This window comes from Apiospora hydei (genome assembly GCF_038363865.1).
Source record: "Apiospora hydei strain CBS 114990 chromosome Unknown utg000009l_segment0_segment0, whole genome shotgun sequence".
Taxonomy (NCBI): Eukaryota; Fungi; Ascomycota; class Sordariomycetes; order Amphisphaeriales; family Apiosporaceae; genus Apiospora; species Apiospora hydei.
In genome coordinates this window covers 1,581,278-1,596,982 of record NW_027117368.1, presented here as the reverse complement: position 1 = coordinate 1,596,982, position 15,705 = coordinate 1,581,278, and the positions used below count along the sequence as shown (strand labels likewise).

Here is a 15,705-nt window from a genome sequence, read left to right as displayed (position 1 = left end):
TGCCGAAGTCCGGCCAGGCCGCAGGGCTGCTGCCCTTTCCAAGGTCGCTTGGATGCAAAGCAACCAAAGCTGACTGAGCATGACCTGGCCATAAGTGACGGCATTGGACGAACATACATGCGTATGTACTTTGCATTTGCGTCTCAATAGCGGAGGGTCATTGTCCAAGTCATAGGAGGGGTGGGCCACTGTGCATACATACCTCATTGATCGAGAGGTTCTATTTTAAGCTTGTTCTTCAAGAGATCGAGAACAACAGGGATTCAAGCATACATACCTGCCATCGTGAGATCCCCCGAAGGCTTCAGGGTTCTTTGGCGGATAATTACCAGGTACGGAGCTGAATCACGAAAGCTGTAGAAAGATTGATGAGAGGATGAGCAATACCAGGATTCTATTCAGTCCCGAAGACCCTAGAAGACCCACCACTCTGTACAGGCCCATCAGGCCTAGCTACAGTGAGACTAACGTCCCCCACAGTCGGATTCAGGGATTGGGGGATCGATCTACAGTGGACCTAAGTAAGCTGACTGGGGTTTAATGGGGTCACAGTGGTCTTGGACTTAGCACCGGAGCTTACTGTAATACGATGACTGGGCAGGCCAAGATGCATTACCTCCAAACAACATACCTCATCATTCGTGTTGCTTTTGTCACAGGTTGATACCTGGCGCCGGTTTGCTGGCACCACCTGCAACCACCAGGCCCTCTACGTATTTTCTTTGCCTGCAGGCGTATTGCGTGCTGAACGTAGGCGCTAGGCGTCGGGTGGCGTATTGAACGGGATGGCGCTGCATGCTGCTATTGATTAAACTGCCCGACTCTATCCTCCTTGGGCTTTGTTACACCGCAGGCGCACACACCTCCAATCCTACGCATCGGTGAGCTGCTGAGAGACCTGTCAACCTGGTATGCGAGCTGCCGGGCGGCCAGTCTTGCTTCGCTATGCCCGCTTGCTTTAGCCAACACGTCCTGGGCTCACCTGAGGCAGTACATCCAGCAAACATTGCTTGGCAACGGCCTTCTTTGGCCCCCCTCTCCGCGTTCTCTTCTTTGTTCCGCCCACCACTGCCAACTGTTGCCCCATCACTCCCTCACGGTAGGACGAGCCGGGCGGGCAGGGAGTAAGCTCGGATGGGGCTATTTCAAGGGCTGATTTGTAGTTGTAACAACCTATCGTGATCATCCTGGACATCCCCAATTCTCCGTCTCGTCTTTCAGGGGTTAAACGAGGTACCATGTCTTTGCCGGTTTGTTGAAGTAGAAAGCAAGTGCGTGTCTACTTTCCCTGACGTCTCCTTTCGACTGGACGACTGATCTTATTTATTGCTTCTTGCGGAGTTGGTTTGACCGGTTGGCTTCGTGCTCATCCCCATCCAAGTTGGTTCTGCTCCCCTCGGCCCCTCTCTCGCGCACTATAAGGTCAGGTCGGGTACCTTCTCAAATCTGACGGCTACAGCATCGAAAAAGTCCGCGGTCACATCAGCTCCATTTACAAAGATACTATCTTCTTTTCACCTTTCCCTTCTTCCATGCCGGACCTCGGGTCTCATAGCGTGCCATCCACCAGTCAGTTGCACAATTTGGGGACTGCCGCTTCTCGGCAAAAGCTTCAATAAGCAACAAGTACCTGATCGTTCGAGGTACCGGATCCGACAGTGAGAATATGCGCTGCAAGAGCCAGATCAGTGTGTAGCATTCTCGCACTCTACGCCCACCCCGACCTTCACACCCTCAGGGTCTATCAATTTAAAAGACGTTCCCCAGGTTTTCTGCAAGACAGGAATCTAAGACCCGTGGGCCATCCATCGCTGCTGATGCCATTGCAACGGGGGAACGGCCCTTTATCCCACTGCGAACCAAACCACGCAGCTATCCTTAGCCGAGACAAATTACTCTTTTTTTCTACGTCCTGATTCGACGCGTCATGTTCAATATGGCCATAGTACGAGGCGCCAGGCCAGAAAAGCCAGGCATGCCAGGAAGGCAGGATAGTCTCTCGCGTATGTTGGAGTTGGAGAAGCACTACAAGGTATGCTGCCTCGGGTATTTGCCTTCACCACATACGGGGAACGGCAATGCTTGCCAGTCATCTTGATGGCCCCTCCATAAATTCACCCACTAACACGTCTTGTTCTCACTCCCTCTAGATGCAGCGCACTCAAGACAATGGCTCAATTCATCCCACCCCGGCAGGACCAATAGGTACAAGATCACCACCATCCGCCCTTCCTGATTTAGCATTGCGGGTTCGGCGTGCCTCTGCACATCCGCCACCTACCCAAAATATGAAAGTCGCTCGAAGGTCTGCTGGTCTGCCATCTTTGTCAATCTCAATTCCTCCGTCCCCAACGTCGACTCAGGGCGCCGGAGATGATGAGCCTCCTCCTGCAGAAAATCCGGAATTAGTTGATGAACCAAGCAAGGATCCTGGAGAACGTACAAAAACAGTTACGTTCTCGGGGCCTCAGGAAGACGAAGAGGACGACTTGTCAGACGCGTCTTCTATCTGTCATTCACCCAGCTGGGAAGGATTTGGACAGAGTAGCAAGAAGAAGGCCAAAAAGCGAGAGAAGAAAGAGAAAAAGAAGCTTGAGGAAAAAGCCATCAAGGCCTCCAAAAAGCAATCCAACAGACTGAGCAAGGCTCCTCCCCAGGAAACGCAAAGCGTTCAGGCGCTCAAAGCTTCAGACCGGTCATTATCAGCACCAGAGCTTGAGCAACAAGTGAAATTTATCCCGAGAAGTCTAAATCGGTCAACAAGTGACTTTCCCCCGGAAACAATGGCCAGCGTCAATCCCAAACCCCAGGCCCTCAGCGACGAAGGCGCCAAATCAAAGAGCAGAGGGTTTCTTGCGAGTCTCAGAAGCAGCTCCACGGGACCGAAGAAGTCGTCAACTCCGCGGAGCAGTGTTGACGATGCACAATCTGTTCACAACGGCACTATCGCTGGGCCTCTCTCGCACATGTACAACTCAACGGGGCCGGTGACTGATCATGACTTCACCAATCCGCGCCAAGCACCGTCAATCAGATCCAATGCGTCGGGATCAACGCAGTCGATATCTTCTCAAGAAAAACGGCCAGGGCTGGGTCGGCACCATTCGAATGCTGGCCATGGCCGCAGCATGTCCTTGTTCTCGAGGCTCAAAGGACCCTCGTATCTCTACTATCATTCACCAGACTCGGAGACCAAGGAGGACAAACCTCGCCCACCTCTTTCGCGCTCAGCACTGAGCAGCATAGAAGTAATGCCCGTCCCACAGCACAATAGCCGTCCAGCATCGGCCACATCGTTCTCGCAGAAGATGGAAGGGGCACCGGACAATGGAGAGCGGGGACGACAGCCAGCAGCCCATTCATCGCGTCCAAGGGACTCGAGTAGCGACTATGATGAGACTGATCTCACGGAACGACGTGAACGACGACTACATGCTACAGGATATACATCTGCGTCCCAGCAACCTGTCGCGAATGAAGGTCGCCGACGGCCTCACAACTATGCGACCAAGAGCCGCAATGGCGAGGTCGAGGGACTACTAAGCGGAGAGCAGACCACTAGTAGTCAGAGGAACCAGGCAAAAGAGCATATTGAGGTGCAGCGTGTTCCCCAGCGCCCAATACGGGAATCAGAGGACCAGGTGCAACGCACGAAAGAATCCCGAAGGGGATCCGACTACCCGTCTACCATAGACAGCTATGCTTCACCTTACAGGGACGAAGTCGATCAATTGAGTGCCAGACATCATTTGAATAACGAGGAGGATCGTGGCTTTGTAGACAAACATGTCTCAACGTCCAAGGCAACTTCTGTTGCACTTGACCCTCGATTGACGGGATTAGAGGAGTCTGGCCCGGAGCAAAAGGTGTCACCCTCACCAAGCGTCATTGGCAGGGCCGTGAGCCATGATGATGATTTTGGCAACGCCACAGAGTCAAGCGAGGAAGCACCTGTGATGGAGGTGGAAACAAGAGTAAAAGAACCTGCCATGATTCCCAGCACCCACCAGAGACCCTACAAGAGGGAGAAACCTGCCGATTACTTCGCGTTCATTTCTGAATCCTACGCTCCTCCATCTCTTGAGTTGAGATCTCCCACAGAGGGCAGAACTCCATCGTCACCTCGAATCGACGAGGCCTCGGATGAAGATGACGAGGAAGAACCTTGGAGCATCATGGCACAAAGCCTAGAAAACGCGAGGGGCCCATTAACACAAGTGGTGAACTCAACTGCCGGAGATCATTCGTTGGTGCCAATATCACTATTGGGCGGCCCGCCAGTTGGCATATCGCCAGCCATATCAGCCGACCAGTCAGATAGCGATGTGCCAGCTTTCGAACATCTTGGTGATGCGACCCACGAGGCAGATGCTGTACAGACTCGCTATCAACCTCAGTCTCTCCAAGGGGAACAATCCAGTGGCAATAATTCGGAAAGGTCTTCATCTTCTACTAATGGGGAAGTTCGCCCCTTGACCTCGGCGATTACGACTCCAAACAGTTCACGACCACATTCCCGAAGAGGACAGTCGGTGGATATTGTCCCGCGCTCTACGGTCAAGTCAGCACTCACGCAAGCTGACGAAAGAGCAGCCCAAAAGGCCTACAGAGCATTGATTGTAGAACCATCAACTGGAGGACGTAGTTCTCGCACATTGACCCCCGACGCATATACCCAAGACGATAGCTGGAGCCGCACCGCGCTGCCAATCGACCACGATACCCATTCTGTTACGTCTATACGCTCGAATCTATTAGACGCCTCGGTCTCGACGCCCTCACCGGCGGGTACGCCTACCTCGGCAGCGTTCGCTGATGAGTTGAAAGAGGGCAGAAGAGACAGTACGGGTACCAGAAGCCCCGCGGCGGCATACCCTTCCTCCCAAGGCACACTCCTCGATAGATCTACCTGCAACCAGTTTCCTGCCGCCGCTAAGGCATCAGCCTCTCTACCCAAGGAAATCCAAGATGAAAGGCTCATCCACCAGCCTTCCTACCAGCCTTCCGAACTCTCCACCCCCAGATTCCGATACAGAGGCTCCAGCGCTGCGGCCGACTTCATTGAAATCATCGCGGAAGAACAGCTCTACCAGCCAAGACTCGCAGCAGAGTCCTGCTTCGGCCAGTGCTGCCTACCTTCAAGAAGCTCGAAAGACGGTACCGGTTCATCCCCTATCCTCTCGAGCGCTGCGCCCGGTCTATCCGCCGAAGGGCACCCTGCCTTCCGCAACACGCTCGGCATCGCCGGAACGGAGAGGCGAGCCTCTGGCCAAGATGCTGGTGGAATGCTGCAACTGCAAGTTCTTCCACGACATGCCGTCCCGGGTGTACGAGTGCATGGCGAAGCCCGACTCGGTGGTCGAAGACAAGCTGCTCGGGGTCTCGGCCACCATCACGACCATGGTCAAATGCCCTTGGTGCGCGCACGGCATGACGACCCAGTGCTGTTCTGGCTACGCGGCTGTTGTATATCTGAAGGAGAAGCTGCACGGTAAATGAATGTGTGCATCGGTACAAAAGGGCTTTCTCGTCTTTATTGTCTATCACTTGGGCCTGCATTAGGAATGATAACGAGACGATCCGGATATTTTGGAGCTCCTTTCTCTCCTCTTCTCATTTGTCCATATGGCTGACACGTGATGCTTCGTTTTCTTCTTCCTCTTTTTCTTCTTCTCTTCTTTGGGTCGGTTTCGACTCGAACGCTACATAGCGTGTTGTCCTCGCATTCGATCGGAGAAGGAAAAGCAAAGTTCTTGTGTTTTTGTTTTTGTCTGCATACATGTCTAGATGCTCCTTGCTTGCACACGGAAATGTCAAGTGCGGAAAGCTACACCTTTGTCGTATACACCCGCCTGGCACTAGCGTGCGCCTCGTCTGTCTATATGAAGATCCGTAGCACAAATATGTAACGTTGTAGAAGATAGCATACCCCAGAAACGAGAGCATTTACTTGTAGCTTGTTGTACGTACATCCAGTGTGTAGTGTACAGTGATGATAATACGTAGCCGGTTCGGCCCGCTATCAAGATGCAAGGCGTCGGTGGCTGACGCAGGTCTGTCATTTGGGGGCTTTTGGGCCAGCATTGGACACATTGGGCTGGTGTGGTAAGATCCCTGGGCGCTGAGGCAGCTACTATCGCTTTTCCATTGCATCACGACATATTGAATACGAGGATAGCGTGTCATTTGGGGCGGCATGATGTGTTTCTCTTTGAGTCAAGTTCCTAGTGCTCACCGATGCCAGAAAAGACAGTGAATACGAGGTTTGTCCTTAGTAAGAAACATGCCGCGACACCAGGCGACTGGGTGGGAAGGGAAGGTCGCTTTCGCACAAGCAGCGAGGCGGGGGTCGCACACGCAGATCATCGTCGTTCGCTTTCTGTCCGCCAGAAAGCAGCAGATCTTGGGCGGCATGCGGCGTGGAGCTCTCCACCTGCCACCCTAAATAAGAAAGACAGCGATGAGAGACAAGTTCAGCTTTCAGTGAGATTTCATCATCGGCAGCCTGCATCTGCATCGAGTCGGTCTCCATCTCAGTACATTGTACCAACCAACTGCCTGCCGTCCCTAGGCGACCGTACTTGTTCCACCCGCCAAAGGACCCGAATGTCGTAGCGATCGCCATGCGCTATTGGGAAACGAGAGGCGGGTAGCGTAGGAAAGGCCTTGACCATCGTGCATATAAGTAGGACGCTGGATCACGCTCTCATCTCGTCCAGAGAAAGAAGCAGATCGGGCCAGTCTTGTTTTCCACACTCACTCATACCGACGACACAGTTCCATCATTTCGACAAATCGGTACGATGCTTTCCAAGTACTTCACGGCTCTGGCCGCCTTCGCCACCGGTGCCGTCTTGGCCGTTAACCAGACTGGGCCTTATCATATCCATATCACCGGCAAGACGGACAAGTCCATTGATGGTAAGAACCGACTTTTCCTTCTTCTTCGATCCTCTTTCCACTTCTATCCACTCTCACTGCCCAAGGACTAACAAAGTAACCACCCCTCAGGCTACGCCGCGTCATACCACGCCGGCGCCGCCATCGAGGCGCTAGTCTACGTGTCGGGCCCCGCCAACGGCACGTCGCAGGAGTACTACTACGACTACCAGTCCTACAACCCGGAGACGGGCGAGGTCTTCCAGCCGGGCTACATCGTGTGGCAGCTGCCGCTGTCGGGCGCCAACGGGACGACGTACGTGCCCGAGGCCCTGACGATCGAGTCGCGCGGCAACTGGGCCTCCAACGTCGCGCCCGCCATGTTCTACCCGGGCACCGACGGGGGCGCCGCCGTCAGCTTCTACGACGAGGGCTACGGCGCCAACCACTCCGTCTACCTGACCGGCCGCGACGACTCCGGCTACACGGACCAGCGCCCCGAGCAGGGCCCGGCCCCATCGTCGACGCCACCAACTGGCACCTGTGCTACCAGTACGTCGGCGGCGGCTACTGGTACCAGACCGTCTCCTGGGTCTTCGCGCTGCCGCCGTCCAACCCGACCTGTCTCCCGGTCAACTTGGCTATGGAGCTGATCTAGGGGGAAAGGGAGATGTAAACTGTTTATTGATAGACCTACTCCTGAAGAGTAGCGTCATGTTGACTTATGACGGAGCTTTATGAAATCATGTCTGTTGATGAGTATGACGAACCCGTAATCCACGACGGAGGAGCATTGGGGTGGGAACCCAATGATATATGCTTTCCCCATTCCAAAACCAGTCCTTACCAAATCCATTTTAACCTAGTTACGAATAATGTATTTACCTTACAATCACTCAGAAGAAAAGTCCCCGACATCCCGTGATAACGCCGCCCAATTGTGGAGATCATCAACGGGCGACGAGACGGACTTAGTGCTGGGAACGGAGGGTCGACCGGCGTTTGGTGCTCTAATCCCGGTCCTACAGCATAATTAATCCTCCAGAAACCGCCTGCGTTTTGTGTTTTACGGCATATAATGTACATACATATGGACTCGGCGGAGTTCATATATCATGGAACGTGTATAGGACGGAGCATCAGGCGGCTCCAAGCCCCCTAAACCCGGACAGCACAGAGTGGCCGTGATACGCTTTCATGTATATAAAATAGACGTGGAATATCACAGTCATATCATTCCTTTCGATATACTGTAAAAGGCTACATTGTATTAAACCAAGTGCATCACGTCTTATATTCAATCAACTTTACACCCGCTATTCAACATGAGTAGCACCGAGTACACCATCCAGCAGTACCTGCTCGACCGAGCCAACATCCAAGACACAGTGAACAAGATCGTACGCCAACCCTTCCCCCTCCCCTTTTCCCACATATCCCCAAACCACTGTCAACTCTTCTCACACCCACTCCCCCGCGACCAACAGACCCTCTACTACGACACCGACAACGCCCCCGCCCTCGCCGACGAATGCTACGCCCCGGGCGACGACGACGCCGTCACCATCGACTACACCTCCATGTTCGCCGGCCGGCCCCTGACCATATCGAACCGGAAATGGGCCGCCGACGCCGTCAGCATGCTGCGCGCCTTCGACGCCAAGCAGCACGTCGTGACGGGGCTCGTCATCGAGCGGCTTCCCCAGCCGGCCGTCACCATCGCCGCCGCCGCCGCCGGAACGCACGTGGTTCCCTCCATACCGGATAGCTGCACCGTCGTCGCCAACGTGAACGGTCACGTCATGCGCAAGGCCGCGGCCGCGGAGGCTGCCGAGTCCGCCGAATTCGCTAGCAGTTTCATACACAACGGGGTAAGTTCGGCATGCTGATTTGTATATCTTGGCTTCAACTCGTCAGGTCTCTCTTGCTTCTCTTCATGTAAGTCGAAAGGTGGTATTAATGACTGTTGTGGCTTTAGGGGCGATACGAATTCGATTTGGTTCGCATCAAGGAGCTCGAGGAAGCTGGGAAGAACCCCTGGCGGGTTCGCAAGCACAAATGCATCTTGACCTGGAGCGATGGTAACCCTCGCGTCATGGAGCCGATGAAAGACGCGCCTGTGGTCACGAGGGAATAGACACTGGCAGCTTGACTGATGTGGAAATATATTTGGGGCAATCTCTTATTTGCATTAACAGTATGGACTCATATCAAGTCGGAATTCCAAGGCACAAGCAAGGTCACTTGTCAGTAGTACTTTTACAGAAAAAACAGAAAGCCTCATAACGCCGCCTGATGCCCACTAAGATGGACGAGTGCCCTCCCATGGGTGTGTGTTCCCCCTTTTTGGGAGGGTATCGCAGTCGCTCTCTGATAACATGGTAAATCAAACGCCTTTCACGCTGAACAGTCTTTCCCTTATGCAACCGCAGAGAACTAGGGATGGGGAGGAAATCTCAAATACCCGCGAATGTGGTGCCGACGTAGTCAGAGCCGCAGACCGCACCGCGCTGCTGCTCGCTCAAGCCAGCGCTCCAAAGCTTCAGCTCGGCCAAGGAAGCGTTCCCGATGGCGCCATGCAGCTTCGCCCTGAGGAGGTCGGCGGCAGCATTTCCGCTCCCTCCGTTACTGTTTTCTTTTTCCTTGCTCAAGATTGCGAAGCGAAGCGCAACCTCGGTTACTGTAACTAGGATACTGATGATAATTAGGACAATGACGATCCATGTGATTGTGCTCATCTTGGCGTCGGCAACGGAATCCGACAGAATTTCAGCCAGGTCCAGGAATACACGACAGCGCTCGTTGAGCACTTTGATGCGGGGGTCAATTTCCAGATACTCCCGAATGGCGACAAAGAGAGGATGTAACATGGGCTCGGCATCCCAGAAAAAGTTGGGGACATCGAGGATATTCGAAGCTGTTGCGTCGCGAATTAGTAACCCTTTCGAGGCCGTCTCGGCGAATGCTTAGTCGGAATGCTTGTCTTCTGCCACTTACATAGATTGATGTCGACGCGGCTCTTGAACAAGCGCCCTAATATCTTGAGAATCTCGGTCCTTGTCATACTCAAATCACCGGTTAAAGCCAGCCGCTTCGGCACATGCTGGGCGTTGAGCATGGTCTCTGACATGCGCTCCTCAAAGAAGCATAGCTTGGTACTTTGGGCAATGGCATGGCTGATGGTCAGCTTGACCATATGGTCGGATCGCGGCAATAGCGTGATCATGTCGTTGAAAATCCGGGGTCGCTTAATGTTAGCGTTGTACTCGAAATGAAATTCCTCCGTCTCGAAGTCGTTCTGCTCGAGGGGGCGTGTGACGAGCGACACCCTGACTCGTTCTCGGCAAATGCGAGATCAGCCAAAATGTTCTTCTCCTGCTGCTCGGTAAAATTCCAGAACACCACCACACCATAGGAAAAGACAAACATCTCGGCAAATTGCTTAGCGTCGGGCGCAAGATGATTGGTGGGATTATTCGAGGCTTCCTGTGGATCGTAGTCTCTGTCGTCAGACGCAGAGTGGTGATTGCCGTTCTCGCGCGTCGGACTGGTGGGACTCTGGCCAAAGCCATACTCGTCGTAGTAACCCATGTGCTCGTCCCTCTGCTCGTTTCTCTCAATTTCGAGATCCACCACCGTCTTCCCTGTGCCCGGCGATTTCAATATTGGGCGACTTCTAACTCGGTATCCTTCCGTGCCAGGTAACAGCGGGATGTGATATACAGTGTACAGGCAGTCGTCGTATAGTTTCGTTTTCGCATCGTGCTTCTTGCGCAAGAATTCCGACGTCGCCTTGATCTTGTACGACTGGGCCGTGCAGTAGGCCGTCAATCTGGAAAGCTTCTCGGCCCTCTGGACTTTGGGTAGGCGTTCGGCATAACTCTTTCCTCGCAATGCGCCCCGTTTCCTCAGCATATCACGTTCGTCGTCGTTCAGAGGCCTGTCCTCTTCCTCGATCAAGGTGTCCCCTTCATCATCCAAGATCTCTTCGTCCTCGTCTGCCACCGGCAGCGAAACAAGCTTCTCGCTGATCCTCGAAGTTCGTGAAGGAATGTTGTGTTGGCCGGTTCGCGAGGCGAGATTGGGTAGGCCTCCTCCACTTATGCGCCGGGCGCCGGTGACTGCGCGAGGGGACCCTGGGGAAGTCGAGGTTGGCCAGAGGGGATTTCTGAAGCGTACTGTAGAACATTATCGACGGAGATGAAGCGCATCGATGACATGCGTGGAGGTGCTCCGGCTGCTGTCACGGGCAATGGCTGCGCGCTTCGAGATGCAGGTCGCTGACGCGCATCGGTGACCTAATGATCAAGTAGTTAATAGGTAGATCTGACCGCCCAAGACTGCACTTGGATTGAGAGAACGGTGGAAAACATCGCTTGGCCTTACCAGCATCGACGGCCCCCGTCTCCCAGACACAGACGACATGACGGAACGACCAAGGTCTTGAACGGACGATTAGAGACGTGGGAGGGAACTGGGCAATTTGTATTGTAACAATGGTTACAGAAAGAGCATTATGATACAAACAGAAATGGATTCGATAACGTTACAGCTTCACTATGTTGTATGTGCTGCCCCAATCACTCTCCCAAAGCAATGTTGCTTTTGAATTGTTTGGGTAACGACGCAACGTACGCAGTGCAGTCCGTTCAGTGCATTGAGACTTTGCAACGGCTAAATGCACCAGCCACAGATGACCTCACTAAAACCAAAAATATGGACAAGGGTTAGCTTATGTAGCTAGCTGTCAGCCACAGAATGCATTAAGTACATCTGTATGCTCAAGCTAAGGATCACATTTGAAGCATTCAAAGTAAAGTAAACATTGTAAAATGGCATCAATCCCGTTGACTAATCTGTGGTCACTTACACCATTCAGACCCTTCTAGCAATCCGTCTTCGCACCATGCAGCCATCATCCGCGAAAGAACCTGGCTTCATCGATTGAAGTTGCAGACATTCTGAGGACTCCCCCTGCTATTAAACAGACCACGTCCGTAAGTTTTGTCGCCGCTGCCCTGAAGGAACCATCCGCTGGCATAGTTACCGGGTACAGTTGGGCATTCGGCGTCGATTGTGGCCATGTAAGTGGCCAAATCAGAGCCGAGGCAGTTCTGGGCATACCCATAATTACAGATATAAACCTCCACCATCTCCGGGCAGCCCGTCCAGGTAAGGATGCTGTGTTTCGGGAGCTAAACATCTTGCGTCAGTAGTTATTGGGCTTGGTCAAGACCTGGAGGGTCACAAGAGGGATCTGGGCTTCCTACCGTGTTCCCTATATCGCACCAATAGCCCAGCTTCTCCGCCAGTTCGAGATAGCATGGCTGTCTGACTACCTCACCGCCGATACAGCCCCATTGATCCTTCGTGCGAGGAGTGAGGAGAGGGCTGTTGGACACGGCCGGAGTCGGTAGGTTCGCAGCGGTAGAAGTGGTGCTGCTTGTCGAGTCGTCGGTGAGGTTGGTGTGCACGAAAGGTTTGCCGTTGTCGTCAAAAGCAATGATGTAGCCACCACGAGGCAGCTTGCTGAGAAGGGTGTCGACGCCATTACCTCCGACGGGATCTCCAGAGACAGCCCAGCACAAGGTCAACAGAAAGCAAATGATGCCAAGGAATGAAGGCATGTTGATTGCCGGACGTAATGCTGCTCAATAGTGCGGGGGGATTGTCCCTGGAGAGAGGACAAGAAGATGAAGATGCCAGAGAGTAGTGGTGTTGATGAAGAAACATGTCCCTATTTTTACTTCTATTTATATACTGATAGAGCCAAATGTGAATACATTATTCTGGTAAGTACTGGTAGTAAGGTGGAATAGCCATCATAGTGCTGCATGTCGTTACTTCATGAGCTTAAAGTTTTACCCCTTTTCAATGCTACTGAACATTACACACAAGGTATGATCGTTCATTACGCTCGGATTGTGTGTATTTAGAAATCCTAGGGGCTTAGTCTGGCGTGTTCAGTTTCTACCTTGGGGCCTATCTTCAATGCAGGGTTTTCCGCCTCTTGACCTCAGGGGATCCTGAGCACATCATCCACATGGACTACCTGACCCGTGGCGATCGATCTATTCGCCGCTATACCGGTCAGAATAGACAAGGCGCCATCGATGTGACTTGCTGCCCGCATGCAGTCATCCGTCGTCGGCACGCCGAACAGGTCATTGAGCAAGACAGTGTCGCCGCCCCCATGAGCGCCCACCCCAGCCGGTATCTCGACCTCCAGCGGCTTCTCGAACAGGGGACGCAGCAGCAACGTCGTCTTCTCGATGTTGCCTTCCGCCGCCTGGTCGCCGCCGCTATTGACATAGCTGTTCTCCACGACCTCCAGCTCCAGCCGTCCGCCGGTGCCGTTGAAGCTGACCCGGAACCCCTCCCAGGGGGCGTAGGCCGTCAGCGAGTACGTCATGACGGCCCCGTTCCGGTACCGAACCAGCAGGTTCATGGTGTCTTCGATGCTGATGCCGTCCGAGAACACGCTCTGGTCGCGGTAGTACGCGTCCTCGTGCTCGGCGTCCAGGTAGAGCGCCCGGAGCTGCTCGTGGTCCTCCATGTGCAGCGCAAACGGGTCCTCCCTGGCGGCCTCGCTGCCCCGCGCCCGCGCGTAGAAGGCCGTGGCGGCGCCGCGCCGCTCCGCGTTCTCGCGGCCGTAGAACTTGAGGTCGCCCTGCGCGTACACGGTGGCCGGGCGCGTCTGCAGCCAGAAGTTGACGAGGTCGAAGTGGTGCGTGCTCTTGTGCACCAGCAGCCCCCGCTGTTACGGCGGTCCCGGTGCCAGCGCCGGAAGTAGTCGGCGCCGTGCGACGTGTTGAGCATCCACTCGAAGTGGATCGAGGTGACGGTCCCGATGACGCCCGACCGCAGCAGCTCGAATACTTTAGTGTTGTGCGGCGCATATCTGTAGTTGAAGGTCACTCGGACTCGGCCCCCTGGCCGCCGCCGCCGCCGCCTCTCGCCTCCGTTCGCTCGACGGCGTCGAGGATCTCCCGGCAGCGCGGCGCATCGATGGTCATGGGCTTCTCCGTCACGACGTTGCAGCCCAGCTCCAGGGCACGGATGATGTAAAGGTGGTGCGTCCGGTCGATGGTCGTCACGATCACCTCGTTGGGCTTGGTGTCCCGGATCATTTGGTCAAACTTTGCGGCCGGGTATGTAGGAACAGAGCCATGGCCCAGAGACTCCAGCTTGGTTTGCATACGCCATGCGGGTTTGGTTGATATCGCATAGCGCCACAATAACGGACGTTGCCGAGAATTCTTGGGCGATAGCCGTGTAGTAGAAGATGGCACGCCCACCCGTGCCCACGATGGCGTACTTTTTCTTCTGGCCGGCAGTCAGCTGTGAGTCAGGCATGGCAATGACTCTTAGCTTTCTGATATCTCTTTTACCACTAATCTTGAAACCTATCTACAAGATATAGAAGTGGTTGGTGTAAAGCAAGGGTCCGGAGGAAGATCACCGGAACCGAAACCTTTTCGTCAACAGCTGCACCGAACGAAACCCCAGATTACCCCGAAACCCGAAAGATATCTCCTACGCGAGTGCGGGGGCTTTAGTCGCCTTCCTGCTGGCCAAGATTCCTTATGTCAATGACAGGAGCGCTTGACATGCTGCTGTGACGCTTTGTACGCCCTGCAGTGGTTTGTATGCTCCCACGAGACCATAGCCGTGCTCCGCGCGCGAAGCCATCAAAGCTGATTTCCCTGGACCAGAAGCCTGCCGAAATGTGTGAGGTGAAGAGCAGATATGTAAAGGTTGTCAACGCCTCCACGTAACCAAAAAGAGGATTCGAGCATTGAAAAGCGGACAAACGGTGAATGGCAGCGCACACGCGATGGCCAGTTCAACAAACGATGAAGGCCTCGTTATACCACTGAATTGAAGGAGAGTATATTATTTTCATTTTTTTGAAGAAGGCAACTGAATGTCGTATGTAGATCCTGCAATTATATCGTCGAGGGGAATAAGACACAACCTCCTATGTTCCGAGATAGATACGCCTGAAGAAGACTTGCATCGCTTAAGCCGGCAATTGCTCCTGGACCATGTCAAGGAGATCGATCCAAAATTTCCAACGCCTTTTTGCCCTGGCGTTGACAGGCCAGAACATGAGCGCCCGTTTCGTTTGATGGTAAAGGTCCTGCTTGCACTCGAGGTACGGCAACCACTTGCCCATACCTTCTCCTTCACGCATCCTTTTCTCTCCGTCGATAAGCCAGTCACGCGCGGTGCGCCCATTCTCGTCGAGGGCCGCCACGTCGCACCCCTTATCGGCGAGGAAGTCCAGATAGGGCAGCACCTCCCGAAAGCCGACCCAGGGGTGCGGTCCGCCCTCGAACCAGCCGCGGGACTGCAGCCTGAACACGTTCTCGCAGAACGTGTGCAGCGGCGTCCCGAGCTTCGTCCCTCGGCCCCCGTTGACGTTGATGTCGCCGCGGTCGATGAGAAACTCGACGACCTTACGGCGACACCGGCAGAGGCCTTTCCGACTGAACGTATCGGAGAAAGCCAGGTCCACCATGAGCCGCAGCGGCCCCGTCCGATCTTCTGGGCCGTAGCGACTTTCGGCTGCGCGGCAAGCGTTTTGCGGGGTGTGATGGTATAGAAGCTTGAAGAACTTCAGCCAAGTATTTCCCAGGCGCGCCTGCCTGCAGCCGCAGTTCTCGAGGAATGCGAAGCTCCAGGGCTCGTCTCCTCCTTCACTGGCGTCAGTCCATGTGACTCGATGGTCCTTGGTCAGCCTCTTTACTATATAAGCCAACATCCTCCGGGTTCTGGAACCACCAAACCGCAGAGCGTTCGTGAAGTTCCCAATAGGGTAGG

The 15,705-nt window shown here is 54.2% G+C and overlaps 7 protein-coding genes across 7 annotated transcripts; 3 read left to right on the top strand and 4 right to left on the bottom strand.

Annotated features, from left to right (window-relative positions):
• Positions 1-1,936: 1,936 nt before the first annotated feature.
• PG997_012279 (uncharacterized protein) lies at positions 1,937-5,499 on the top strand (the record flags this gene model as incomplete). The annotated part of the gene is given in 4 exon segments (XM_066816593.1): positions 1,937-2,032; positions 2,151-5,110; positions 5,127-5,280; positions 5,302-5,499. 4 exon segments carry the CDS (start codon positions 1,937-1,939, stop codon positions 5,497-5,499), a joined length of 3,408 nt encoding a protein of 1,135 aa, XP_066662285.1.
• A 1,304-nt stretch (positions 5,500-6,803) lies between these two features.
• Positions 6,804-7,537, top strand: PG997_012278 (uncharacterized protein; the record flags this gene model as incomplete). Its single annotated transcript, XM_066816592.1, has 3 exons — positions 6,804-6,921; positions 7,012-7,391; positions 7,433-7,537. 3 exons carry the CDS (start codon positions 6,804-6,806, stop codon positions 7,535-7,537), a joined length of 603 nt encoding a protein of 200 aa, XP_066662284.1.
• Positions 7,538-8,204: 667 nt separating this feature from the next.
• On the top strand, positions 8,205-9,016 carry PG997_012277 (uncharacterized protein; the record flags this gene model as incomplete). The annotated part of the gene is made up of 3 exons (XM_066816591.1): positions 8,205-8,750; positions 8,797-8,817; positions 8,858-9,016. 3 exons carry the CDS (start codon positions 8,205-8,207, stop codon positions 9,014-9,016), a joined length of 726 nt encoding a protein of 241 aa, XP_066662283.1.
• A 319-nt stretch (positions 9,017-9,335) lies between these two features.
• On the bottom strand, positions 9,336-11,068 carry PG997_012276 (uncharacterized protein; the record flags this gene model as incomplete). Its single annotated transcript, XM_066816590.1, has 4 exons — positions 9,336-9,796; positions 9,877-10,218; positions 10,290-11,000; positions 11,059-11,068. 4 exons carry the CDS (start codon positions 11,066-11,068, stop codon positions 9,336-9,338), a joined length of 1,524 nt encoding a protein of 507 aa, XP_066662282.1.
• A 1,020-nt stretch (positions 11,069-12,088) lies between these two features.
• PG997_012275 (uncharacterized protein) lies at positions 12,089-12,506 on the bottom strand (the record flags this gene model as incomplete). Its single annotated transcript, XM_066816589.1, has 2 exons — positions 12,089-12,115; positions 12,150-12,506. 2 exons carry the CDS (start codon positions 12,504-12,506, stop codon positions 12,089-12,091), a joined length of 384 nt encoding a protein of 127 aa, XP_066662281.1.
• Positions 12,507-12,895: 389 nt separating this feature from the next.
• On the bottom strand, positions 12,896-14,235 carry PG997_012274 (oxidoreductase; the record flags this gene model as incomplete). Its single annotated transcript, XM_066816588.1, has 4 exons — positions 12,896-13,636; positions 13,678-13,780; positions 13,804-14,060; positions 14,116-14,235. 4 exons carry the CDS (start codon positions 14,233-14,235, stop codon positions 12,896-12,898), a joined length of 1,221 nt encoding a protein of 406 aa, XP_066662280.1.
• A 667-nt stretch (positions 14,236-14,902) lies between these two features.
• PG997_012273 (uncharacterized protein) lies at positions 14,903-15,646 on the bottom strand (the record flags this gene model as incomplete). Its single annotated transcript, XM_066816587.1, has 1 exon — positions 14,903-15,646. The coding sequence occupies one exon, from the start codon at positions 15,644-15,646 to the stop codon at positions 14,903-14,905; it is 744 nt and encodes a 247-aa protein (XP_066662279.1).
• Between the last annotated feature and the right edge of the window lie 59 nt (positions 15,647-15,705).